This window comes from Elgaria multicarinata, chromosome 8 (genome assembly GCF_023053635.1).
Source record: "Elgaria multicarinata webbii isolate HBS135686 ecotype San Diego chromosome 8, rElgMul1.1.pri, whole genome shotgun sequence".
Classification (NCBI taxonomy): domain Eukaryota; kingdom Metazoa; phylum Chordata; class Lepidosauria; order Squamata; family Anguidae; genus Elgaria; species Elgaria multicarinata.
Genome location: NC_086178.1, coordinates 52,197,406 through 52,225,202, shown reverse-complemented (window position 1 = coordinate 52,225,202; position 27,797 = coordinate 52,197,406). Strand labels below are relative to the sequence as shown.

The 27,797-nt window shown below is 42.4% G+C and overlaps 1 protein-coding gene across 1 annotated transcript; it reads left to right on the top strand.

Annotated features, from left to right (window-relative positions):
* Positions 1-27,797, top strand: LOC134402191 (allantoinase, mitochondrial-like). The gene is made up of 12 exons (XM_063131540.1): positions 1-186; positions 2,725-2,882; positions 11,215-11,366; positions 13,080-13,194; positions 14,977-15,123; positions 17,397-17,442; positions 18,569-18,662; positions 19,223-19,409; positions 21,966-22,104; positions 24,555-24,727; positions 25,921-25,953; positions 27,268-27,797. Exons 1-12 carry the CDS (start codon positions 156-158, stop codon positions 27,427-27,429), a joined length of 1,437 nt encoding a protein of 478 aa, XP_062987610.1. The 5' UTR covers positions 1-155; the 3' UTR covers positions 27,430-27,797.

Below are 27,797 nucleotides of genomic sequence, written 5' to 3'. Positions count from 1 at the left end.
TCTAGACCCAACTGGCAGCAATTTACTCTGTGATTCAGAGATTTTTGGTCTTGTAACATTTTCATGTAAAGGTGCATTAGAAGGCAAGAAGGAATAGCCAAACGAATAGCAAGAAGCAATAGCCAAGGGGTTTTGATCCTTGTCACCAACTTAACATGTCTCGGAAAAGCAGTGCCACCCAGGCAGGTGAGTGGAGGGGCCGTTGGACAGAGGGAACCTAGCATAATCTGATAAAGAGGTCCTAGGTTGAGGGTTCCAATTGAAGGATGAAAGGAAACAAGGACATTTGGGAGACTCTTTTGGTATTGTGTTGTCATAGAGCATGCCCACTGTCAACAGTTGCGTTCAGAATGTTATTATAGCAGCATCAGCACAAACTAAGGATGCTTCCAGAGGAGGCTTTTCTCCTGCAATTACCATGCCTCAAACATGGAATTTTATGGGGCAATGGGTAGACATTGTCATCCTCAACAAGTTACAGGAAGCCAGATTCTGGCTGGACATCAGGAAAAACGACCTGACTGTTAGAGCAGTATGACAATGGAACCAATTACATAGGGAAGCACAGACATTCAAGATGCAGTTGGACAGCCATCTGTCAGGTATGCTTTAAGGTAGATTCCTGCATTCAGCAGGGAGTTGGACTCAATGGCCTTATAGGCCCCTTCCAACTATTCTATGATTCTATGACTTCCCTATATTTTCCAACTGCTTTTTCCATCTTTTTTCTTACAACAGAAAAGCAATTTGTTAAGAAAGAAAATATGGAATACAGGCACAATGCTTTTTGACTGCTAGTGCTAGGAGCCATCTGTCTGGAAACAACCCAAGATAAGTCCTCAGCTGTCTAAACCCAGATCTAGAGGAAGTGGAATGAGAAGGAAAGGGAAAGATATTGCAGGGCAGAGATTGCTCACTGCCTGGTTTCCCAGTCCCTCAGGCAAGCACACATTCTGGCACACTGACGCAGGACACCCAAATCAGTGAGACTTCTTTATTACAGGAAATCTTGTAGCAAAAGCTTAACAGTTACATGTTTCAGAAATCGTATAGCTGATGGTCAGTAGCTACAGGCTCAAAGAAATTCCAGAACAGTCGAAGCTAATCACTGCTACCGTGATGTGACCCCCATCAATGTAGTTTCTCTGTTGCCACCGCCACAGTTCTGAACACAAGGGAAGGTCAATCCATACACGGGTTCCAAACCCAGACAAGAGAGAGGGATGATTCCTGACACTCACCATTTATCATGCCAAGGGAGACAAACAAAAACTTATTTCCATTCCTCTGCTGTCAGTTACGCAGCACGCTCTTTACAACAGGAGCTGTTTTAATTCACTTCTCTGTATATATTCCTACCTACATTCAGTTTTATTTTTGATTTATCCCACTCTCAGATCATGATGGTTAGTAGCTAGGTTGCCATGGAGTCCAATCCAGTTCAAATGAATACCCATAAAATGGCTACAACTTTCAATAACGCTGAAACAAAAATGATTGCATTGCACCCACTGTACCAGAGGAACCCACTGCTGGTACAACGGGAAACTGGTGCTGGTGCTTCTTAGAACAATCCCAGAAAAGAGAGTAAAAGTTCATTTCCAGAATGGGACAGATCAGCAGAGCTCACTTCACAAGCTTCGCTGGCCTGTTCCAAAACTGGGCATTTCAGCTAGTTTCTGGGGTTGCTCTCAAGGGGCTGAGCTGATGGAAGCACTAAGCTGAGCTGATGGAAGCGCTAAGCTGAGCGGAGGGGGAGGTGAAAAGCTGAACCTCCAGGTGGCCCCACAAAACTGACTGGGGGGGCACCAATGGCACTCCTCCCCAACACTCCTTACTTTTTTCTTTTTTCTCTTTTTTAATTTTTATTATTTAACAACACATGATAAATCAAATACATACATAACATAACATTCCTCTTATTTCTTAGCTATACATTCTACTTCTTAACTAACTCACATTTATAAGTGCCCCCCACCTTCAGGATCTAGTTTCCAAAATTGCATTGATTCTTCTGGAGGTGTTCTTCCTCTCCCTTTTAACAATACATGTTCTAGGAACAATTTCCATATCTCTTCAAAATCATTGTTTTTTGTTATTCCCCTTCTAAATTTAATATTACATGTTAATTTATCATTTATAGCAATATCCCATATTTCTTTATACCAATCTTCTATATCATAATCTCCTTGAACCTTCCAATTTCTGGATATCATTAACTTTGCAGCTGTTAACAGGTTCGTTATTAATTCTTTTTCCATCTGATTACATTTAAGGTTTCCATACATTGATAATAATACTACACTTGGTGTTTCTTCTAAATCCATTCCAGTTATTTCATTTATTTCTCTATACACCATTTTCCATAATTTTTGTACATGTTCACAATTCCACCACATATGTATATACGTTCCTTTCTCCTGACATCCTCTCCAACAAAGTATCGAGTTCTCTTTAATTATTAAGTTTAATTTTATTGGAGTTAGATACCACCCAACACTCCTTCCTAGGCCTGCCTTGTTTCCATATTTTGAGAAGTTAAAGAATAATATCCAGACTTCTTCCATACTGCCTGATTTATGTATAAATACAAGGACAAGTCAACAGTGCACTAAATAGTATCTTACTATGGGCATGTAACAGAAACAGCAAAATCAGAAGTGATGCAGATGTTTTTGGGTTTCCCCCCCCCCGATTTCTCCCTCTCTATGAATTTCAACTAAGGGCCAGCCAAGGTGGACGTGGGTTCAGAGATTATGGTTGTAAGAAGCAACAGAGTTGTGATGGATAATACTATTGGCCCAGCAGAGATTGTCATTTCCAAAGGCAAGATTGTTGCTGTTCTGCCAAAGAGAAACTGGGCCAGAACCAGTGGAGAGAAGGTATGATCTAATGGCTTTTTAAAATTTGTTTATAGATTCCTATGCTGCCCTTCAGCATCATGTTTCCAGGTAGGTTTAACAAATAAGACTGTAAAACAAACATGCAACCCCAAAAGTACAATCCAAAGCAGCATTAAAAACAGACCCACATCCAGCATTCTTTTAACAATCTGGGAGAATAAAAAGGTTTTGGCCTAGTGCTGAGAAAATAACAGTTTAAGTGCCAGGTTGGTCTTCATGATATTTTCAAAAACTCAGGTGCCACAACTGGAGCATTAGCAGATGACTGGATGAGTTGATGCAATATTAGGCATTCCTTTAAATACTCGAGACTCAAGCAGGGGTGTTGCTAGGCCTAGACCCATAGATCCTCAGCCCCAAATCTATTTCCCAGGGATTTGGATATATTCTACAGAGCCGTGAGTGTCCATTGGTCCAGGGCTCAATTTTCAAGAGGGATTGCAGTTGGGGAGGGAAGAATTAACTCTCCCCTTCTCACAAGTTGCAAATCCCTCCCCCCGCAACCCCCCCCTTACAAATCTTCCCCATCATGGCGATTGAGCTTAGGGGGGGAAATCCATTGGTTGGGATGATCTGGGTCAGGATGCAAATTTATTTTAAAAATTTATTCAAGATGATTTAGATGAGATGAGACATTTATTGGCTGGTTTTGTCTCCTATGAAATCTAAATGAATCCCAGTAATTATTTCAATATTAGCATATGCAGATTTTATACAGATTTGTGTCCTATTTGTGCCTGAGCCTCAAATATTTTAAGTGCCTGGCCACACCCCTGGTGTCAAGCCATGACAAGTTTTATAGGAAAGCACCTTGAACTGAGCTTGCAGACAGAATGGGGGCCAGCGGGGTTTGTTCAATATCAACTAGATGTGTTGCCAGTAAGAGGTTTGTTTGTTTTCTAGCAGCTACATTCTTTAGTAACTGCAGGGTTTTTAAAGGCAGCCTCACATATAATGCATTAGAGCAGTCTAAATGGGTGATTACCAGAGCATAGATAACTTTGGCCAGACTACCCAAAATTAATGAAGGAGGGAATCTAGTTAAAAGATAAGAGTAGGAACTAAACAAAGATAGTGAACTATATTTATCTGGCCAGAGGGAATAAAATCCATAGGATGCAATTTGCCAGTCAGCAACAATGATGTAGCCTTATTTAGGTCAATGGTAAAACTGATAGATGGACTGAAAATTAAAACAAAATATCATCTTAAAATAGTATTGTTATAAAAAGTGTTGAGATTTCAAATGTTGATGTGTAAATGAAAATTCACAAATATTTTATGGACGTATTCCATTTCCAAATTATTTTGAACCATTTAAAATATCAATCAAAATTAGATAGCACTGACATTTTTACATGTTTCATATGCATATGCACCACACCACACTCCATGTCATTTCACCTCCATAAAGTTTTGTTAAACTGTACGGATGATAAATTCTGAGCTAGCTCTAGATGACACTTACCCCATTCTTGCCTGCAGTTCCTACTCCATAGAGTTACATGATGAGACATCACTTACATCTGTTACGTATCTCTCTTCCTCCTAAACCAGCCTTCCCCAACCTGGTGGCCTCCAGATGTGTTGGACTACAACTCCCAGCATTCCTAATCATTGGCCATGTGTTCCATGCTGATGGGAGTTGAAATCCAAAACACCCAGAGGGTACCGGGTTGGGGAAGGCTGTCCTAAACTATCCAATTATGACTGGCATGAGAACATATGAATACAATATGAGCACCAGTGTAGTGTAAAGGTGTGGAGCAGGGTGGAGAAAGTGTGGGTTAAAATCCCCACTATGAACTTTTTTCAGTGGACTTTGGCCCATCAACACCTCTCAGCCTAACCTACTTCATAGGGTTGTTGTAAAGTGGAGGGAGCCATGGAAGCCAAGAAAAGTGGGATAAAGATAAAACAAACAAACAAATAAAATTGCATCTATTTATTTAATACATAGGCTGCTCTTCAGTGCAAAATTCCCATGGCTATTTACAAAAAAAGCAATCAATGTAATATAATAAATCTCTACATAAAATCACAGAAGCATCAGCCAAGAATCAGCAAAGTCAGTAAATCCTACAAATCCAGCAAGGTGTAAAAACACAACTGACCAGCTATAAAATATTTTGGGATGCCTTTGGAGAGGGTATTCCATGGGGCACCATGACTGAGAAAACTTTCTTCCTGGTCATCACCTGCCTATTTCCATATGGTAAGGGAACCCAAAGGAAGGTGAATAATGAGAATGAAGGGTTTGGGCAGGATCGTGTGGTAGAAAACACTCCTTCAGAGAGACAGCTCCCAACAATTTTATGAAAGAGAAAGGGAAATATATCCAGGGCCCAGTATTTGGAGAGCTTACACGAGGCAGCTTGCAGAAGGGAACTATCCCAATACCAAACATTACATCCCTAGGGGCCAATTCTCCACTTGGTTACACAGGTTTTACGCTGCCGTGACTCCATTGACTTCAATGTAACTGAGTGGAGAATGAGGCCCTATAGCCATAATGTGAGTGAGGAGCAGTGAATCAAATTCACAGCTAATGCATTGGGTACGGACCACAGTAAGGTGTTCTGTTTGTTTTTTTTACTCCTTTTCCCCTGCCAGTTGAACTTTTAGTTGCCTGGCCAATGACCTTTTATCAGTGCCTGCTGCTGCTAACAGTATCACCCATATTTTTAGGTTAATAATTGACACTTTTTTCTGTTTGTGAATTGCCCATGAGCAACCCATGCATTTCGCTCACTCTCTATGTTACATTTTGGAAGAAATGCTATTGCTTCTATTTCTTACAATATATATATATATATATATATATATATATATGCATGTGAGTCATCAGTGTGAGATACGGCCAGCAGGATGTAAGAAGAACTTGCCTTGAGTGCCACTTTTGGTAGACAGGCAGGGTACAAGTCAAATAAATACATAAACCCTGCTGGATCAGACCTATCCAGCCCCATGTCCTGTTTCCCACAGTGGCTAATCAGATGCCTACGGGAAGCCCACAAGCAGGACATGAGAGCAATAGCACCCTCCTGCTCATGTTCCCCAGTGGCTGGTGTACATTGGCGTACTGCCTCTGATACTGGAGGTAGCATACAGCCATCATCCTGGACATCAGGAAAAACTTCCTGACTGTTAGAGCAGTGCGACGGTGGAATCAGCTACCTAGGGAGGTTGTGGGCTCTCCCCCACTAGAGGCATTCAAGAGGCAGCTGGACAACCATCTGTCAGGGATGCTTTAGGGTGGATTCCTGCATTGAGCAGGGGGTTGGACTCGATGGCCTTGTAGGCCCCTTCCAACTCTGCTATTCTATGATTCTATGATTCTATGATCAGGACTAGTAGCCACTGATAGCCTTATTCTCCATGAATTTGTCCAATCCCCCTTTAAAGCCACCTGATTGGTGGCCATCACATCATCTTATGGCATCAAATTCAACAGTTTCACTGTGTGTCCTTTCGTCCATCCTGAATCCCCTGCCATTTAGTTCATGAGTTCATATTGAAACATGAAAATGCAGCTCCACAGTATTCCTGAGTGACTGAAATGGACTAATGCTGAGAAGACTGTTAGGGCAACCTTTTCCCAGGGGGTACTTAAGACCTGTGTGTCCTGAAGGCTGAAGAAGAGAAACCCAGGCTGGGGAGCTTGTATCATCAGCTCCTGAAAAGACTTTCATCTGGGCTGACAGAACTATATTCCGGTGTTTGTTTGGTTTATTTATTTATTTATTTCTGTAACTTTCTTTCTTTCTTTCTGTATTTAAAAGCATAAACCATCTGGGGTGCCTTGGAAGAAAAGTGGCATAAATGTATATAAAGTAAATTCATATAAATAAATAAAGGACTACCCTATAGGCAATTCTCCATTGTGAACTGAAAAATATGTCATACATTTTTTTCAAGAAAAACTAATGTTCTGGTTTCAAACCAGAATTGTGGTCAACAATGCTGCATGTATACAACAGAACTCCGGAGCTATCAGTTTTATATTTCACCCATCAAGGGTCTTGCACTCTCTTTTGTACCCTCTCCCCTACTGTGTTAAAGATTTAAAAGTCTGTCTCTATTTTTATATCTCTGTGTTTATACTTGTCTTTATAACATTATTTTTATCCTTGTTTTTGGCCCTCGGAAGTGCTCTCAAGGTAGCTTACACCATAAAAATTATGCGATACAAAAATGAAAAACAGTGAACATTAAAACAGCCAAAACCCCAACTGCTTTTAGCAGGAAAGACATTAAAACTGGTTAAAGGAAAGGCCTGGCTGAATAAAAATGTTTTAACTGTCCACCTAAAAGTTACCATTGAGGAGATTTCAGCATACAATTTACGGTACTTACAGATGGACAGCTCCCAGCGCTACCAATCAAAGGCATCTCTTCCCTTCCTTAACAATTCTTTGCAGCAAGAAAAAGGATGGAAGAAGTGGTGGGAAAACATAAGAGGCTTACAAATGGAAGACTTCATCATCTGCCCTCTTTCCAGAAATGCCTTTTGGAGGAAATTGCTCTTATACATTTTCCTGGAAACTTACCTCTGGCATTGCTATTTTAAGAGAGCTAGGCCAGCCAATTGCTGAAGCAACACTGTGTACCATATTGCTAATGAATTACAGTATTGTGAACCAGCCAGTATCATATAAATGACATACTGCTTTCTTTCCTGTAGATTTCATATTTCCCAGAGCCATCCTATAGTGCAGCTAGCCTGGTGGCTCTGTAATGTTGGGGTAATATTGGCATAACATAGTTGGGCCTTCCAACCAGAGTAACCTTACAGTGGATTTATTATTTATTTATTTATTTATTTATTTATTTAAAACATTTGTATCCCGCCCTATATCATTAAGATCTCAGGGCGGCATACAGATAAAAGCATACAGTATAAAACAATAAATATGCACAGTTAAAAACAAATTAAACCATGAACCAAGTTAAAACAATATATAATTTAAAAGCAGTTAAAACAGTTAAAACAATGTGCCATCTTAGTGAATTTAACCATCAACAGCTTTGTTAGAAAGCCATTTTTTTACTTGGTGTCGAAATGAAATCAATGTTGGCGCCAGTCAGGCCTCCAAGGTGGGGGGGCATTCCACAGTCTGGATGCCACAACAGAGAAAGCCCTCTCCCTTGTCCCATCATAGCATATATGTTACGTTGGCGGGATGCGGAGTAGGGCTCCTCCAACAGATCTCAAGTCTCGGGCAATGCTCTATGGAGGAGTGGTGTGCATCATGTGTGGTGCCAAATACTTAGGGTGCATTCACAGTACAAGTCTGAGCTGATTAATTGTGAAGCTTCCATTAAGTAGACATGGGTTATTTATTTATTTATTTATTTATTTATTTATTATTTCCTTTATATCCCACCTTTTTTTCCTCCTTAAGGAACCCAAGGTGGCATACACAATCCTCCTTCTCTCCATTTTATCTTTACAACAACCCTGTGAGGTAGGATGGACTGTGTATAGTATATATGAATCAATCATGTGACATCCACCCTCTTATCTGCAGCCAGAAGTGATATAGCACTCAGGTTTATCTATGAGAATTAGGCCAGCAATGCCTAATCCTGCAAAAGAATGTTCACTTCCAGAATATTCCTTAACAAAATGAAAAAAGTGTCGCTATTTGCAGTCTTGAACTCTGTAATTTTAAGTAAAATTTAAAGTTGGTTTGGAAAGCCCGAAGTTTGCTTGATTCTATAATCAGGCCTACAAGCTTAAAACAAAATCAATCAAATAAATAGCATAGTAAATAAATATTAAATGTGGTCAATAGCACTTAGAATCTTGTATTTCCTGATTATTGAAATCAACTAGGGCTGGTCTTCCAATCTGGGTCTCAGAGGCAGCAAATGCTTCCCTGAGAGGGTATGATTCCTCCTGCGTTAATGAAGGAGAAGGAGAAGCAGCACTGCTGCTTGGATCTTATGATCCTGGATAATCATTATTAGTCAATTGTTGGAGAAGGCGGTGGCTTCTCTCAAGTGAAGTAGGCTATAGTTCATGAAAGCTTATGCCAAAATAAATGTGTTAGTCCTTAAGTTGCCACAAGATTCTTTGTTGATTTTTAATGAAACTGATTATTTTGAACTGTTCCAATCTGCCTTCCAGACTGATTTGAGAATGGGAATAGCCCTGGTTGCTGACTTACACTGGGGAATGAACAGGGGTGTTGAACCCTGTTGGTTCTCCAAACCTTCCAGTGGCTTCGGTACAGCTGTACAGAAAAGGGGATTTATTATTATTATTATTATTATTATTATTATTATTATTATTTATTTATATAGCACCATCAATGTACATGGTGCTGTACAGATTTCATCAGGTGTCACTTATATGCATGCAGCACCTGGTGAAATCCCCTCCTCATCACAACAGTTAAAGCTGCAGGAGCCCTGCCCTCTTTTGTATCTGGTCAAGAAGGCAGAGCTCCTGCAGCTTTAACTGTTGTGATGAGGAGGGAATTTCACCAGGTGCTGCATGCATACAAGCGACACATGCTGAAATTCCCTTTTCTCTGCAACTGTTAAAAATACAGGAGCCCTGCCCTCCTTTCCATATGGTCAGCCTAGAATATCTAATATAGAAGTCACAGCATCTCACCAAACTCCAATTCTCAAGATTCTTTGGGAGAAAACATGATAGTTAAAGTAGTAAACGCAACATAAATTTGTAGTATAAATATGCCCTTTGTTGTTTCCACCTTCTTCCTTTTCATTCAAGATGTAAACTCATGAAATTGACTCTGAGGTCTGTTTTGCACACAAATAAATTCTAGACAATGAGAGCATCCTTGGGGAATGCACAATGACTGGACAGTAAAACGAAGACAAAAATTAATCAGGAATGACATAAAATGCAGCTGAGCTGCTTGAAATCAATGAATTTTTGGAGGTAGAGAGGAGACATAGTTGCTATGCCTGAATTCATCTAGTCATTCACTAAAAATATTAGGAATCCGTTCTTTTCCATCCCCTGACATTCCCTCTTTGCCTACTGGAAGCTGGATCACTGGGCTGGGTGGTGGGGGAATGTTTCCTATAATTAGCATAAATCAGAACCTGATTTTTTTCATTGAAAACTCCAGCATAGGAATGAGGCTGAGGGCCTAGATAGTCCAACATCAGAGTCACAATGAAAAGGAACTTTAGCAAAAAGGGGAAGGGTTGCATTACAGATGTGCATGTTACTTTCATGCATTTGCAACAGAATTTGCTATTCTTTCTGCATGAATGTGGAGAATATGGCTGCCATGTCACAACTGAAGGATGCATCACAGCATGGTAGCGATGCCATCTAAAGCTCTTAGGATATTTGGGGTGGAGCCCTCCTAGCACACTCAAAACAATTTACTGACTGACAAACTATGTACTGTGTGCTACAAAGAAGTAAGTTTTTAGAAATGATTCAGGTGTGTTGTAAACAGCTCTGATGAATCTTCCTGTTCGGTTTCTAGTTATTTCCAACATGTTAGCTGGAGTAAGCAAGAAATCTCTCAATGCTGCCACCCAAGAATGGTGCAAGTAGGTAATTTTGGACTCTGGACTTATTGGTGTTGACACCCTTCCTCTCTTCCCAGCCCCATTGTCTGTATTGTTTTCTATATCACAACAATGAACTTATTTTGCTCAACCCATCTTACAGATTTCTATAATACACATTAGAGAGTAATGTGCATAACTTCACTTACTTCAAATGGTCTTGTCGGCATGGGGTCTTTCTTTAAACAGCAATGTATCAGCTCTGCTGCATTTAGGGCCTCTCTTGCTCAATCTGCTAAGAGGGGCCCTGGACATCTGCCCCAAAATCCTAGCCTCATGGCACCACTGACTCCAAATAATCCAAGAAAGTATGGAATATTTGTATAAATCATGACTGTTGTGGACCACAATCCTGCACAGAATTAATGGGTTTAAGGATGCAACCCCATTTTTAGACATTTAAAAAAGTTGTACTTCTCCCAGAATGCTGAGAATTGTAGGAGTTTTTTCTGTCTAAACATGCATAGGATTGCACTCGAAGAGCCTTTTATTTTTACTCTGCACTGAATTATAGCTGCAAGATTTTGAAATGTGGTTTCTAGTTTCTTACCCTTTTAAATGCTGCACCATCATTCTTTAAAGCTTTCTATAGCATTCCCAAAGGCTAAATTATTAAACTGTGTGCATAATTAAAATTCAGCATTTATTTATTTATTTTTAAAGGACGCAGTCTTTTTAGGAGGGCATATCCATGAAGCCAGAATGTTCTGGATTGACCTGTAAGTCTCATGACCTCTTATGTCTACAGATACTAGATGTTGGAGCCCTCATGGTCATGCCTGGGATAATAGATCCTCACGTGCATATCTGTGAGCCTGGACATTCAGCTCAGGAGGGATTTACATCAGCGACTAAGGCTGCAGCTGCAGGAGGCATCACCACTATTGTCAACATGCCATTGTAAGGTGCCAGGGGGCTGGAGGGAGGGGATAAGGATTTTCCTATTTAAGTGTGGGATGCACAAGGAGATTCCCCAGCTCAATCAACATTTATTGCGTAAAAACTACAGTGTAAATGAGTATAGGCAATGTAAGCTGCTGCCTCTTCCTGCTTTTCTCCAGTTCTCCTGCCCTGCTGTATCTCCTGCTGCACACACATCCCAGGTATTTCCCAAGGACCCACAGGAGAGGCTTTCTAAGTGGGGCTGTAGCGGGGAAGAGGGGGCCAAAATTCCCCAGGAATGAACATCCCTGAGGACACACTGGACTGGATACAACCCACTATCTTTGTTGCTTTCTGTATCACAACATGAATTAACTTTGCCCAGCCGTGTGCTCGGGCCCATTTTACAGATTTCTGTACCTAGAAAAACACCCTGGGCAAAAAAAAAACACTCTGTACAGAATGAAGGCTTTTCTTCTGATAGCAGGAGCCTTCTCCCTGCCCCCCTGCATAAATAATTCCTAAAATTCCATCTATGGTCCTACAGTGCCAGCTACTGGTCATATCCAGATGCTGTAGGACAGGTAAACATGGGTGTATTTGAACATTCAGTTTCCGTACCAAAAATCCATGGATTTTCCTTGGAAAGACATCTACGTAACTATAACACATCACCAAAAAACACTCACACATCAAACATTAACACTGAGATTCAATGTGTTATAGTAGTTATTTATTTATTCATTTATTTAAGAAATTTATGCTACACTTTTCCAAGGAAGCTAACAAAGAGAAAATACCAAGATTAGTCTGGAAACACCCAAGTACAAATCCCCACTCAGCCAAGAAGCTCACTGGGTAACCTTGGGGGTGTCACTCACTCGTTCAGCCTAACCTACCTCACAAGTAGGTTGTTGTGAGGATAAAATGTGAGGAGGAGGGAGAGCTGTGTGTGCTACCTTCTGCAAACCTTGCTGTCCCGCCAAGTTTACTGAGACCTCTCCTCTTGTATCTCTACGGTGCCATTTTGGATAATCCATATGAGTTTGCTATTCATATATTTGTATATAGGATATATTAAGATGCATTACAGTGGCCTGGTTCAGACAACATGCTAAACCATGCTGCTTAACCACAAAATGGTTAATGGAATGCATTCCGTTGACCATTTTGTGGTTAAGCAGCATGGTTTAGCATGTTGTCTGAACCAGGCCATTGTGTACTCCAAGGCCTTAGCTAGACTTAAGGTTTATCCCGGGATCGTCCTGGGGTTGTCCCTGCCTGCTCCCGGGATCCCCTGTGTGTCATTTACATAGAATCATAGAATCATGGAATAGCAGAGTTGGAAGGGGCCTACAAGTCCATCCAGTCCAACCCCCTGCTCAATGCAGGAATCCACCCTAAAGCATCCCTGACAGATGGTTGTCCAGCTGCCTCTTGAAGGCCTCTAGTGTGGGAGAGCCCACAACCTCCCTAGGTAACATGAACAGGGATGACCCCGGGATGATCCTAGGATAAACCTTAGGTCTAGCTAAGGCCCAAGAGTGGCAGACAGACTGCGTTAGAAGCAAACCTGGACACAAATTATTATTATTAACAACAACAACAACAACAACAACAACAACAACAACAACATTTATATACCGCCCCATAGTCGAAGCTCTCTGGGCGGTTTACAAATTTAGATGCTTTCCAGGTAACCTCTTCCTCTCTTGCCTCCCCAACACTCAGATATTCCTGTCCTCCAACAACCAGCTTGTCTGCCCTTGATGCCAAGCTGCAGTCTGCCAAGGGGCAGTGCCATGTTGATGTTGCCTTTTGGGGTGGCATGATACCTGGAAATCAGGTTTGTATCCAGCAACGCAACTGCATCAGCACAACTGCTTATCTTCTTTGGATGGAGGGCTGTAAAGACATGAGAAATACAGAGCATTCCAGAAATAGAAGTGCCCCAGAACAATTCATCCAATACGAGATGCTATGAATGGATGATAGATTCTGCCCTATTATAGTGATTGGAGGAGAGACCACAGCCCAGATCCAAAGTTTCTGCGGGCTGCATTTGTCCCATAAATAAGAGGTTCTCCATCCCTGCTGTATTTTATCCAAGGGTTTTGAAAGCAGTGCTCACTTTCATAAATAAGAGATGGATGGTAAAGCCCAAGGTGTGTCAGAAAAGCAAATTAGTTGACTTAGAAGCCCTGTCTCCCAACACCAGACACAGATACATATGGATGAATTGTACTTAATTGGTGGTGTGGAAAAGGAATTCTGTACATCCTCAGAGTCACTCTTGACTCCAACACCATCTAAGCTGAGTGCTCTCCTGGCCTTTCGCTTTTCATACAATACCTTGTATTGGTTGGGGAAATTAGCTAATCTTTGCATTTCCCTTCTGATTTCTGACCCTTTTGAGACACAAAATTATTATACAATAAGTTCAAATATCTTTTTTATTTTAAATTCCCAGTGAGAAAAAAATGCAATGCACTCCAGGCTTCCATGCCTTTTGACTTAAGGGAGAGAGTATTTTCCCCATACCCTGCTTTGGACAGAATGCTTTGGCCTATCAAATGTTTCATGGAGCCAGCCATCACGTAAGATGAGAAAGACTGACAATCAATCCATCAATAGACCTCACAATAAAACTTATGCAAAAGACAGACATTCTAACCTGGTACTGGCAGCATTTGAAGAGAGTGGTGGGAACCTGGCTTTCCCTACATGAGACGTCCTAAGTTGCCTTTCACATTGCGGCTTCACCCACACAGATGCACTTTGAAGGTGCATGGGTGTCTTTTTCAGACTCGTATATAATCTGCAAGACAGTCCCTGCTCATGCTTCCAGTTGTGTGTTGTTTGGGGGCAAATTTATACTTGCCATTCCCACATACAAAATGCACAGCCTTGAAGGCTCATGTATTCTGGGGCCTGTTGGATGGTACCAAAGCCTAACACATAAGTGAGAAAATTTATTCTAAATGGAAGCGTAGATACCTGTAATTCTTCCCAAAATTGCAGTCTTAAAACACACACAGCTCCTTCCAGCCCCTGAGACATGTACTAAATGCCTTATGGAGTGTAGTTCTTGAATCAATGAGGCCTTAATCCATTTGCAGTTAAGGCTCTGATAGTTAACAGTGTCTCCCAAAAGATATCTCCTTAGATGGATTGCTGGAGAAAGGATGGTACTACCTTTGTATAGAGAAAGGGGAAGGGTTTGCAGTCAGAAGAACCATTGATTTTTGGGCTCATCTATGGTCAATATGCATGTTCAAAATGAGCCTGATGTCTAGAGTTATTCCCCTTAATTTCAAGCAAATATTGGGTTTATGGTGCCCAATTCCCTCTTGCAAAATAACCCCCTTTCATCCCATTGTGACCTATGCTGGTGCCCTATTTAGCTGATCCTCTTCAGAGATATGGGACTGATCATTCTGGTACTTGCCCACGCTCCATTGGTTTTGCTCTAAATGTATCTGCAGGAATTGGAAGAGAACAGAATTTAACATGCACACCTCAACCATTCTCCTGTTCCTCTCATCTTGTGAGCATGCTTTCTGTCTTGTTAACCTCACCTCATGCTCCCTGGAATTCTGAGCACTTCTCCCTGTGCCATATGTGTTAGGCTGAGCTCCTGCCGATGCTGGAGGCTGGTGTTCCTGGATTTCAGTGCTTCCTGATGGCCACTGGTGTGGAGGATTTTGCCCATGTATGTCTGCAGGATTTACACATGGCAATGAATGAATTGCAAGACATAGACTGTGTGCTTCTGGTAAGGATCTGGGTTCCCACACTTCCACTCAACCTTGAGCTTAGGTACCTGTGTTTGCGATTTCTCTTGAAATTCTCTTTAAAGGGCTGGCCCTGCCATTAGGCAAAGTGAGACAGCCTCCTGAGGCAAGTGATGCTAAGGATGCTTCTAGATGAACATTGAACAGCATTTCCTCCTTAATGTTGTTTTTTTCTGGAAAGAAAAGAAATGGAAAAAGCCGTAAGAAAACAACTGGAACCTCCTGTAAAATTCCACGAATAAGGCAGGGCAACTGCAGGACAAGGGTGCTTCCAGATGGAAGGATCCTAACTCTACAACTCAGACGGCATTGTGTAGCAATTGTCTTGACTGACTTTTTGCAGTATGGAAGAAGCAGAGGGAAAACATGGGAGGGTTATGAGTGGAAGATGATATTATTGGAGTCCCCCTGTAAAATTCCATTAATGAGGCATGGCAATATTGCTCTAAAAGCCTCACCTGGAAGCACCCTCAGTGCCATGCAAGGGTAGCAAATGGTTAGCTGCTGAATTTATTAATATTGTGTTTTTATTGCTAGAGAGGGGGAGGGAGGTGCTTGTGAGATTTTCTGCCTCCGATGCCAAAAAAAAACACAGCCTGTGTTCTGCAGGGGACATTTTTTTGTTCAGCCTCAGGCAACAAAATGTCTTAGGCCATCCCTGTATCTTTTCTAATCTATCAAATGCCTAATCTGGATTTGACACTCTCTTGCTCTTGGGGATTACTTGTTCACCTAAACATGTGCAAGGCAGAACAGGACCAAGGGCCATAGTATAGTTAAGACTTATTGCAATAGACTATATTATTCGGGAGGGGGGCTATATATTGCGATATGGTGGTTTATATACAACCTTATTTAGTTATTTCCAGACTGGGCTTCTGGCCAATAACCTTATAGCAGAGTATTTGCAACGGTTTCCAGCAAAGTCAGCACAGACACAGATTAAGACTGAGATTTTCAATTGGTTTAAACAAACCTTTACTGGCATATAAAAATATAATTTAGTTATGGCAATCACAAATACTTACATACGGTCAGTCAATACAGCTCTGATACATAGATGGAGTGATGGAGTGATCATTTCTGAATGATCATTTCTGAGTGATACATGTACATGGGAATACATTCCTTTTATAGGCTAACTGTACAGTGATGCAACTGCTTGCAATCCCTTAATTGAAACAATCAATTTACCAATTATTCAATCATGACATCAATGTCCAGGTACAACGTTGACCTTTAAGTTTTCTGCTGAGTCTTCTGATTCCTTCAGCTCCTCAGCAATTAGTAAATCCATGGAAACATAACCAGAATCCTAATCCAGGATTTCAACATGATGATGCATTGGCGTTGCGAGCCCCCAAAACCCCACACTTGCACTTCTGCAGGGTTGTTCCCATGGCAAGGAGCAAGTACAGGGTTTGCATCATTCAGAGGAGGAGGAAACACCACCGCCCCATGCTCCACCCCTCTGCCACGCGAGTGCCGCTGCTCATCCATGCATCCCCCCTCCTGTTTTTTCCCCACCTGGGGCTTTCCCCACCAAGCATTCCTGCCCTCTCAGAAGCACCTGTAGCTGAACTTATATTTTCTGCCCATCTCTCTCTCTCTCTCTCTTTCTTCAACCCCCACCCCTCCTGATGATGCTGGAAGAAGCATGCAGAGGCGTTCGAGTGGGCATTCGGATTGCTGGCCCTCCCCCTGTCTGGGCAGATAGCGACCAATCAGGGGTCACCATCTGCCCAGCCATGCCTCCAGCGTGACCCTGGACTAGTGACAGATGACAGATGTGCCATCGTCACCCCACCCCACAGAAAAAAGTTGGGGTAAGTCCCCAACCTTTTTATTTGGAGCTTCAGGGAAAAGCCTTGGGATGGCTCCGGTGTCATGTAATCAACACTGCACAATTACGGAGTCACCCCGGGGCTTTCCCCACATATAGACAGACTCCTGGAGTAACTAGATTCCTGGGCAATAGGCAGCATTTCTGTCCATTTAGAGCAAATCCTTTCCCAGCAGTAAATCTCAGAAAAGGCAGGTGCTCTTACAGTACATACCTCGGTGATTTGATTTTTTTTCCCCTTAATGCACTTTCCCTCCTTAAATTAAGTACTTGAGGTGACAGTTCACTTTTGTTTTGATTTTTGATTTTAAAGGGAAAATGTTGTTGTTGAGTTGTTATCTTCCTGTAGCAGCTTTTTTATATATATAAAAAAATGTTACACCTTATTTCCATTTGGGACTCTCTACCCAGTTCCATGCAGAACAGGAGCCAAGTCCGTCAATGCCTGTCCTGGAAGGTACGTATGATGCTCATTCTCTGGCCAGTACCTTTCCTTTTACCCCACCAAATGTGTCTGCCAGGAGACCTGCATCCCCCCTGCCCTACCCCCACCCCGTTCATCACGTGCCCCTGGCCATTCCTTTGTATTCCAGCAAATTGAATTGTTTGCTCAGCTTAACAAAGAGATGGATAACAGAGGAGAAGCCATCAAAGGGGTGGATAAGAGAGTGTGGATAACAGAGGAGACTGCAAGGAAGCAGCATCCCTAGCCAATAAACTGTCTAGGGAGAAATAGTTGAAATACTCCGAATGGCCTCCTCTTTATGACATAGAATGGAGGAAGATTTGAGTTGCACAAGAAATGGATACTATTTTCCTGTGATGTGCAGGTAGTTGGGAGGACCTATCCTAAGGAAATATCATGTATTTTAATGCACTCAAGCACTTGGAATAATCTTGCTAGAACCCATCCAAATTTTTTGCAATCACGCTTCCTGGAGCCCTAGAACTGAAGCCAAAGGGCCAGTTCCACATTTGCGCACACAAATGTTCCATTGCCTGCATGGGCTTCAATTGCTGTCCCCGCTGCTGCTGCTGCTGGCCTAACAGTGTTGGTTAGCTAGGGAAGGCTGCCAGCTGTACTGTACTCTGAGCCTCATCATGGCACCTTTAATTTTCAGTGAGCTGCTGGGAACAGAAACAACAAAGAGCCTTGTGACACCTTCAACTCTGACACATTTACTCTGGCAGCAGGGCAGCGCTTCTTGGTTGCTGGCTGCAGCTCCTGTTTACTGCTGATCTTGCCCTCACAGAGAAGCACAGGCAGTGGCAGCTGCACCTGCAGCCGGCTTGGGTGATGCTTGCACAGAAGCCAATCCAGGCGATGAAGCAGGGATGGAGGGTTCTGCTTTTCCAGACTGATTCACTACATCCTGTAGACGAAACAGAGCATTCTGTCCCTGCTTCACCAGCCCCATTGGTGTCTGTATCAACTGTGGAGGAAGTGGTTTCATTTCCTCTGCAGCAAGTATGGAGGCAGAATAGAGTCGCGGATCAGCCAAAGGTTCCCCATCCTTATGGCAGCAGCATTAACTTTTGTAGGATGGGTATCTTTATCTTTTTTTCTTCTTCTGCCCACACAGACACCACAGAGTACAGCACTTTCTTGGATTCACACCCTGACAGCATGGAAGTGGAGGCCACCGTCACCATTGCTGAGCTTTGCCTCCAGTACAAGTGAGTCAATGACCTTGTTAGCAGCTCGTTGTTGTTTTTTAAGGGCACATTTAGACAGAAAAAAGGCCTACAATGCCCACCATTCTCCAGCCAGCAAAAAGTTGTAAGACTTTTTCTATCTAAATGTGCATATGATTGTGCCCTAAATGTCTAGCTTAGGTTGGAAGTGAGGCTGAACAGATGACATGTCATTCATGCAATTAGCAATTGTGTGAATGGGTTTTAAAAAGTAAATTGTAGGCATGGGGGAGCCAATCTAGATTGGGACCCTGGTGTGAGGGTCAGGGGTCTTCAACTCTCAATCACCAAATAGTTAAAGCTTGGAAACTGCTTTTTCTCAAGTATAGCAAATGAGTTTCATTTGTAGATATGCCCTATAATATACAATGTACTTAACTTTTGAATATTCTTGTTCAGATCTGCCTGCTCTTGAACAAATGCCACACTTGCCATAGAATAACTCTGTCAGCCCTCAGGAATTACGGAATTAAATGAAAGGCAAAACTGAGAGAGATCAAGATCAATGAACGTTTAATTGTCCTATGCTTTCTACCTAATAGGATTCCGTGCCACATCATTAATCTCTCCTCTGCTCAAGCTTTGCCCATCATCAATGATGCTCGGCGAAAGGGAGCACCGATCACTGTAGAAACGACCCACCACTACCTCAGCCTGGCATCTGAATGCATTCCTCCAGGAGGCACCTACTACAAATGCTGCCCTCCTATCAGGGAGAAAAACAACCAGGTGGGAGATTGTGGAGTATATGGGAAATGAGAAATATAGCAAAAATTAAAATTAAAAAGGGAAAGGTTAAGCATTGAAAATATAAGCGATGACTGAGAGAGGACATATGCAGGAAAACATGGGTTTCATTTAGAAAATAGGGTTGATAATGTCTACAACAACAGCATAAGCCAAAAGAATAGAATTCAGAAACAATGGAATGAGCCAGTATGTGATCACTCTACTTTGCTTGTTTGCTGGAATTATAGGTTGTTCTGGATGAATAAGGCATGGAAGGTTATTAAAATAGCATTCAAGGAAGAGTGTGCATGCATACACATGTGTGTGTTTGCGCGCGTGCACACACACACACACACACTTATGGAGTTTCACTCAGCCCCAACCTATGGATGATTAATTGCTAGTGACAATTCACTACAATGATTGACTGGTTTAATGCATTGTGTGCATTAATAAGAAAAAAGAACAGAAGAAAAATAAATAAAAGATGTTAAAATTTATGATGAGCATCAGGCTGCACATGGGCACATGCTACCACACTTCTATCATGGGTAGCTAAACCTCAGATTCCTGGCCCAATCTACACTACCATTTTATTTTAGTTGTAATCTCTGGCTCCTGCACATGAGACAAGGTACACTTCCCAATCTGTTGTTCTGAGTATTTCTCCATCAATATTCCATTTTTCTCAAGCGACTTTTATGACTTTTGGGCAGAGGGATGAGTGTGGTTTCTGTGTGCTATGAAATTATATGTGTTCCAATCTAGCAGTAGTATAAGTCTTATAAGTGGGAGTAGCTTTAAAGCTGAAGAACCTGCTTTGCAATATTGCTAGACAGATGGAGCTTTTCTACATGATGCATTTATTGTGCACTTGTCATCTTCTACTCACAGCTGTTTACAGGTTTTTAGGTGATGGCATGACCCTCCAGTTTTGCTTCTGTTTTTAAACAGCACTTTCAACAAGTTTAAAAAACAACAGAGGAAATGTTGTATCATTTAAAGAAAGCAAAATAAAATGCTATCTCTACTTTTGTATTTGTGCTATTCCACTATACCAAACTGCCATCTAGAGGTTATGTGTTGGAAAAGCAGGGAAGGAAAAGCTCTTTGTGCTTCTCAGCTGCTTCATGTTGGCTACAAAGCTCAGTTTTTAGCTTTGTTTGTTCTTTCTCTGTTCCTAGCCACTTCAGCATTTATGATTTATTAGCATTTTTATTCAGCTTTTTACTGATTGTAACCAAAGTGATGTAAAGTAAAAAAGGAAAAGGAAAACAGCAGCTCAGTCAAGTCAGCTTTATTGTTATCATAGGTCATGATAATTTAAAATCACAATGCAAATAGAGGGAACTGAAATGCTACATTGCAAAGTGTAAATAAAATACTCAAACAAAAATGCGGAGACATTTCAACATATAAATGGAAAGTATGTAGGGGCAAGTCTAAACAAAAACAGTGATATCAGAGGAGCACCATTACAGGCAATGGCAATTGTATAGACAAATATATATTTCATTTTGTAAGCTGCAACAGCAAATAAACCCCATTGTAGGTGGCATATTTATCTTGATCTGATAACTGGAAGCAAATCTTTGAAAGCATCAGTAAGAGGCACCAACAGCTAAGATCAAGATCCTATTCTAGGGTTATCATATAATGGGAAGTATTATAAATAATGTACAAAATCCTCTTTCTTTCTTTATTTATTTATTTATTCATTACATTTCTATACCGCCCAATAGCCGGAGCTCTCTGGGCAGTTTCTCTGACTACATATGCAAACAAGTCTTTTCGTTTTTCCTCAAACATACTTAAACAAAAGTAAGTCCCATTTAGTTCGATAGGTATGATTCCCTTTAAGAGTGATTAAGGCTGCATCCTTAATCCTTAAAAAAGAAGATATTCAAGATATTGGTGTATGAAATGTAGTTGCTAAAAGTTTAGCCACAGCCAACACCTGCCAGGCATCCAAGAGCAAAGCTGAGTCTCGAAGCACCCCTAAACTGCATGCCCAAGGGGCACATGGTCCCATCTAGAACTAGGGAAATTCCTCAAGTACACAAGCACAGTAATCAGCCACCAACTTTGGTCTTATCTGGATTCAGTTTATTATTAGTCCTCTTCTAGAAAAGCCCTGATTCAAGGAATCCGTGGATGCTCCTGGATTTGATGAAAAGGAAAATAGGGTTGGGTGTCACCAGCATATTGATGGCATGCACTTCAGCCTGATGAGCAATCTCCCCAGCCTCTGAAAGTAGATATTAAATAGCATTCAGTGTCTCTAGGATAATTTCCAGATCTTTAAGGCAGAGATCACCCAACGTAACCCTCTGGAACTATCCGTTAGGTGGCGAAGAATCACTGCAAAGTAGTGCCTCCTATTCCCAAATGTTTAAGAAGGTTTTGGTGGCTGAGAGATGCAGAAAAACCAAGATGGCAACACTCCCCATATTAGCCCTGGGTGGGTGTACTGTCATCTTAACAGGATGATTACTTCGTGTTGTTCCAAGAGAACTGTGAACATGTTTTCCTGACATAAACTCTGTCTGTCTGTAGGAGCAGTTGTGGGCAGCTTTGCAAGCAGGACAGATAGATATGGTTGTCTCAGCCCATACTCCTTGTTCCCGAGACCTGAAAGATTTGAACAGTGGAGATTTCCTCCAGGCTCAGGCAGGGATTGCTTCACTACAATTTGGTAAGATGTTTATGAGCTACATTATTATTGTTATTTATCATGTTTCTTTTTCTTCTCTTCATCCCTTGAGCAGATGCTGCTAAGAATGAAACTGACTGTTCTCACGACTCAAGAATATTTCATTTCATTTATTACATTTCTATACTGGCCAACAGCCAAAGTTCTCTGGACAGCTTGTAGAATTAAAAACCTTACAAATACAGTAATTATACATACTATAAAAATAGTTTACATAAAAACATATAAGCAGACAGCACACGCACACACACACACACAGCTAACAATCGACAATAGGAAATCCTATGCCCTGCTTAAAAAACTTTTCATATGCTGCCAAATGTCTAAGAGTAGAGGGAAGTCTTAACCTGGCACTGAAAAGATAATAATGTTGGTGCTAGGCAAGCCTCGCTGGGGAGTTCATTCCATAATCAGTGGGCCACACCCGAAAAGGCCCTCTCCCTTGTTGCCACCTGAGCCTCAACACTTGGAGGAGGGCCTTAGATGATGAGCATAGTGTATGTGTAGGTTCATGCTGGCCGGGAAAGGTGCTCCATCAGGTCATTGTGACCCCGAGCCTTGTTTAGTTTATACGTCAAAACTAGGGATGTGCTCCCCTTCTAATCGGACCGGAGAAGCAGGAGCGGAGCGGGGGGCTTCACCTGCCCTTAAGGCGGAGGCAAAGAGGATTGGGGGGCCAGCGGAGCGTGGCGAAGAGGATCGAGGTGAAGGCGGATCCTTCGCCTTGATCCGGAGCTCCGCCGGAAAGGTAAGTGGGGTTTACCGGGCCCTGCCGCTGTCGCTGTCGCCCATGCGGCGATGGCGGCAGGGCCCGGTAACCCCCCTCCCCGCCTTCCTCTCCCTTACCTGCCTCCGTCCGCGGTCCGTCGGCGTCTTCAAATGAGCCCGCGGTTCCACCAGGAAGCCTGGGCCGCTTGCGGCCCAGACTTCCTGGTGGAACCGCGGGCTCAATTGAAGACGGCGACGGACCACGGACGGAGGCAGGTAAGGTCCCCCTCTTCCTTGGTCCTTTACCGGGCTCTGCCGCTGGGACTGCCTTGAGTCTTGGCGTGCGTATGTGTCCCTGGACAAGCTATCATGGTGGCGAGTTTGAGGTTTCTAAAGTGCAAATTGACGGAGCTATGGAAAGGGGTGTGAATGGGGTGCCCGGTTTTCATAAATTCCCCCAAAATCAGGGGATGATGGGACTGCCTTGAGTCTTGGCGTGCGTATGTATCCCTGGACAAGCTATCATGGTGGCGAGTTTGAGGTTTCTAAAGTGCAAATTGACGGAGCTATGGAAAGGGGTGTGAATGGGGTGCCCGATTTTCATAAATTCCCCAAAAATCAGGGGATGATGGGACTGCCTTGAATCTTGGTGTGCGTATGTATCCCTGGATAAGCTTTCATGGTGGTGAGTTTGAGATTTTTAACATGCAAATTGACGGAGCTATGGAAAGGGGTGTGAATGGGGTGCCCGATTTTCATAAATTCCCCAAAAATCAGGGGATGATGGGATTGCCTTGAATCTTGGTGTGCGTGTGTATACCTCCATGAGGTGTCATGGTGCCAAACTTGAGGTTTCTAACTTTAACAGAAAAAAAGTTGTATACTTTTTTAGCTTAATGCAAGCCTATGGGGGGGGAAACGGAGCTCTGAGCGGAGCGGAGTGGACATAGGTGGAGCGGGGGCGGGGCGGAGCGGCCCGATCCGCAAATCGCGGATCTGGAAGTGAAGCGGAGCGGGGGGTCCGTGCACACCCCTAGTCAAAACTAACACTGTGAATCAGGCTCAGAAACATACAGACAGCCAGTGGAAGCGGGCCAGTATTGGTGTTATATGTTTGGGTCTTCTTGTCCCTGTTATCAATTTAGCCACTGCATATTGCACAAGCTGCAGACCCACGTAGTAATTCTAACTTGGAGGTTACCAGAGTAGAGATGACTGAAGCTCACATATCCCTGTCCAGTTGGGGGCATAACTGGGCTAACAACTCAAGTTGATAGAAGGTACACCATGGCACTGAGGCCACTAGAGCTTCAAATGAGAAAGATGGCTCCAGGAGAACCCCCAAGCCATGAATGCAGGAAGCTCTTTTATACTAGGTCACACAGTTTGTCTAACCTAGTTTTGTCTGCTCTGGTGGATACAGCTTTCCAGCACCTCAGGTCTTTTCTATCACCTGCTACTTTGTCCTCCTCACTGGAGATGCCAGAAATGGGACACAAGGAGCTTCTGTATGCAAATCACATGCTCTACTTCCAAGCTATGATCCCTCCCCAAAAGGGGAGGTGATACCCTGTTGTCCCCTGTTTCATTAGTATCCTCAGGCATAGCAAGCCAGCACCACATTCAAAACCTCCCATTCCATTTAAATGATAAAGATGCTATAGTTTAATTTTTCACTATGTGAATTAAATTAACTGATTGGGTTGTAACTGGAATTCATGCAGGTCTTCCTCTCTTCTGGACCTCTGCCAAATCTAGAGGGTTCTCCTTCCATCATCTAGTGCAACTGATGTGCAAAAATCCTGCTATTCTGAGCAGATTGGATGACCGCAAAGGGTCGCTTAGTCCAGGGATGGATGCAGACTTGGTGATCTGGAATCCAGAAAAGGAGTTTGAGGTGATGATGGGACAATTTTTTATTCTGGGAGTCACCTTGGGGGGCTGGGACAAGACTAAAAGCAGCATATAAATTTAATAAACTGTTATCCCATCATTCTAGAGAAGAAGCAAGCGATACCAAATGGAGAATTAAATGTGCCAAATGTATGGCAGAGGGATCCCAAGAGTCACTTGCTCTTAAAAGTTTCCAATATAAAAATCATAACAGATTGTTGTTTCAACCAAACACTTTTGACCTCTGTTAATGCTTCTTAGCAAGAGAGTAGTCTTGACACACTGGGGGCATGTCTAGATGAGGGGGGTTGAGGGGGATGATCTCATGATTTTATGCTCGCAAGATCGTCGCCCTTGTCGCCATTTTGGATTTTTATTTTTAAAGGAAAAGGAGCACACAAGCACTCAAACGAAACTGTGAGGGTTTTTTTTTTTAAAAAAAAAACTTCCCACTTCCCCCATCCCACCCCCACCCCCCGATGGGCACAATGCTACTGAAGAGCTCCGTGCCCAGTTCCCAGCTCCTCATGATTACTCGTGAGGAGATGAGGGAAATGCGCTGGCAGGCCACACATCCCGCGGTCTCGGGATCATCCCAGGACCGCGGGAAAAAGCAGGATGGAAGGGTAGGACAATATCTTGGGGAAAGGGAGGAATCATCCCTTCCTGATCCTGGGATGCCCTGTGTGTCGTGTGGATGCACAGGGATGATCCCGGGGCAATCTCTGGGATATCGCCCCATCTAGCCATGCCCTTAGTTTTCAGACTGTAGAACCAAACTTTGTATGGCCAATGGGTCTAAGCATTGGCCATACAAATTGTAATGTAAAGGATTCTTGCTGTCAGAAGGCTACTAGTGCTAACACTCTTGTCTTTTTCATCTTAACCGTTTTCCCCCCTGGTATGAAAAAAGATGGAAGAAGCAGTAGGAAAACACAGGAGGGCTACAAATTCAAGACAATGACATCTGAGCCTCCTGTAAAATTCCATGAATGGGGCAGAGTGATTGCACAGTAAAAGGCTCATCTGGAAGTACCCCATAGTCCAAGCAGATTCAGGGAAGCACCCGTTTAGAAAGGTTCCCATTCTCTTTGAAGACAGCACAAGGACAAGAATATTAAGGGGGAAATATCTGACGTACAGCAACATTCCCAAACTGTGCATATTACAAAGACTTCCTCTCTGTTCCTCCCTCAGGTGACTAAAGACATAATTCATCATGAAAATAAGGTATGGGAAAGGCTCATGTTTTCTCCATTTCCCCAGTGTTCCCACTGCCCACCCAAACCCCACTCCCACTCTCAGTCTCCTTGTTGTAAATTACTGTAAAATTCATGAGTAAGAGCAGGCTTTACTGCTAGGCAAATCGGACACCCCAACTATTCTGTTTGTATAGTGAAGGATATAATGAAATGGCTCTTTAGTCATCTCAACCCCATCAACCACTTTGCTTGGCAGGCAAAAACAAACAAAAATTGTAAGGCGGAGTGAGCACAACAACCTGCTTCCTTGTTTTCTTACCAGCTTTGTCATTTATGGGCTATTATTCAGTCTTACCTTCTTCAGGACAGAAGTCACTGTGTCAGAGGGTTTGCCCCATTCAAATTCATTTATACACTGGCCCAAGAAGCTGTCAGCACCAGGTGGGAAGCCACAGAAAAGATAAGTGCTCACCTTCAAGCCAGAGGATTAAGAATTTATACTCTTCAAGTGAGGAGGAGGCTGAAAGGAATAGAATGGATGTAGGAACTCATACGGCAGGGTTCTGAATACAGCACCTACAGGCACCTCCAATGGATGCCCAGTGTGGCACCCCCATGCACCTGCAAAACTTTTTTATTACTTTTCCTTTTTAAAAATATGTGTACATGGATCTGTATATATCCATAGCAATGAATACATAGGCAATGCATACAACTTTCTAGCAATTTATACATAGGCTTCAACAAAAGCAAAATATTCAAATGTATCCATTTGAAGGCGTTGTCTATATGCCATCTGTTCAAATATTGAAAACATTGAAGTTCCTCAGTCTATTGCATTATAGGAGATGAGTGTTTATCCAATGTTGTAATATCAGTCTTTTAGCTGTGAAAAGGATGCAGATAATCCACTGATGCTGACTATTTCTTAATTTCCATGAAGCACATAAATAATAATTTAAAAGAGCATGTACATCTGTTAATATTAAAGACTGTTCCAGTACAAAATTTATCTGTGTAATAACCTCTTCCCAAAAAGAAGCAGCTACTGCAGAGTGCCAAAACATATGTTTAAAAGAAACACCCAGTGATCAGGTATTTTGTGGTGGTGCCCATAGCAGTTTCTCAAAATCCCAAATGTGCCTATGAGTCCAAAAGGGCTGGTGGTGACACCTATCAAAAGACCTGAATTCACATTGGAGCAAATTGGTCCCTTTGGAGCTTTCCGTGGTGCTGCAATCGCTGTCCTTCCTTGCTGTCCTGCAGGTATCTACTATGGATGGATCAGAGCAATCTTGTTGTCTTTACTTTTTCTCTCTTTCTTTTTCCCCTCCAACCTTAGCTGACCCCATATTTGGGTTTCCAGCTTTGCGGCCAGGTCTTTGCAACTGTTGTACGTGGCAGGCTGATTTATCTGAATGGGAAATTTTCACCCAAGGCACAAGGAGACTTGCTTGTGACTGAGAGAAAGATGCCCGCAAGAGTCTCTTCACCATACTACTAATGGAGGGGAAAGAACACAACAAACCTACTGGCTAAATCAAAGTGCCATGAACAAATCTGGATAGAAAAATAATATAAACTGGAAGAGTGATTGGAGAGAAGAGAGAATGATGAGTAACACAAAGAAGAAACTCCTTTCACACAGGCCCTAGAATCAAACTGAGAGCAGTGGCAAAAATTCCTGATGTTTCCTCTACAACCATTGAGCAAACAAAATGGAGTTAATAGCTTCTGCTGCTATGTCAAGGATATGTGACAATGGAACAGAAATAGACAGATACTTGCATTATCACTGGTCAAAACTTAATTCCTTCTTGCTTTCCAGAACTGTAAATGAAGCTAATAAAGATCAGGGGGAGAACAGGAAAA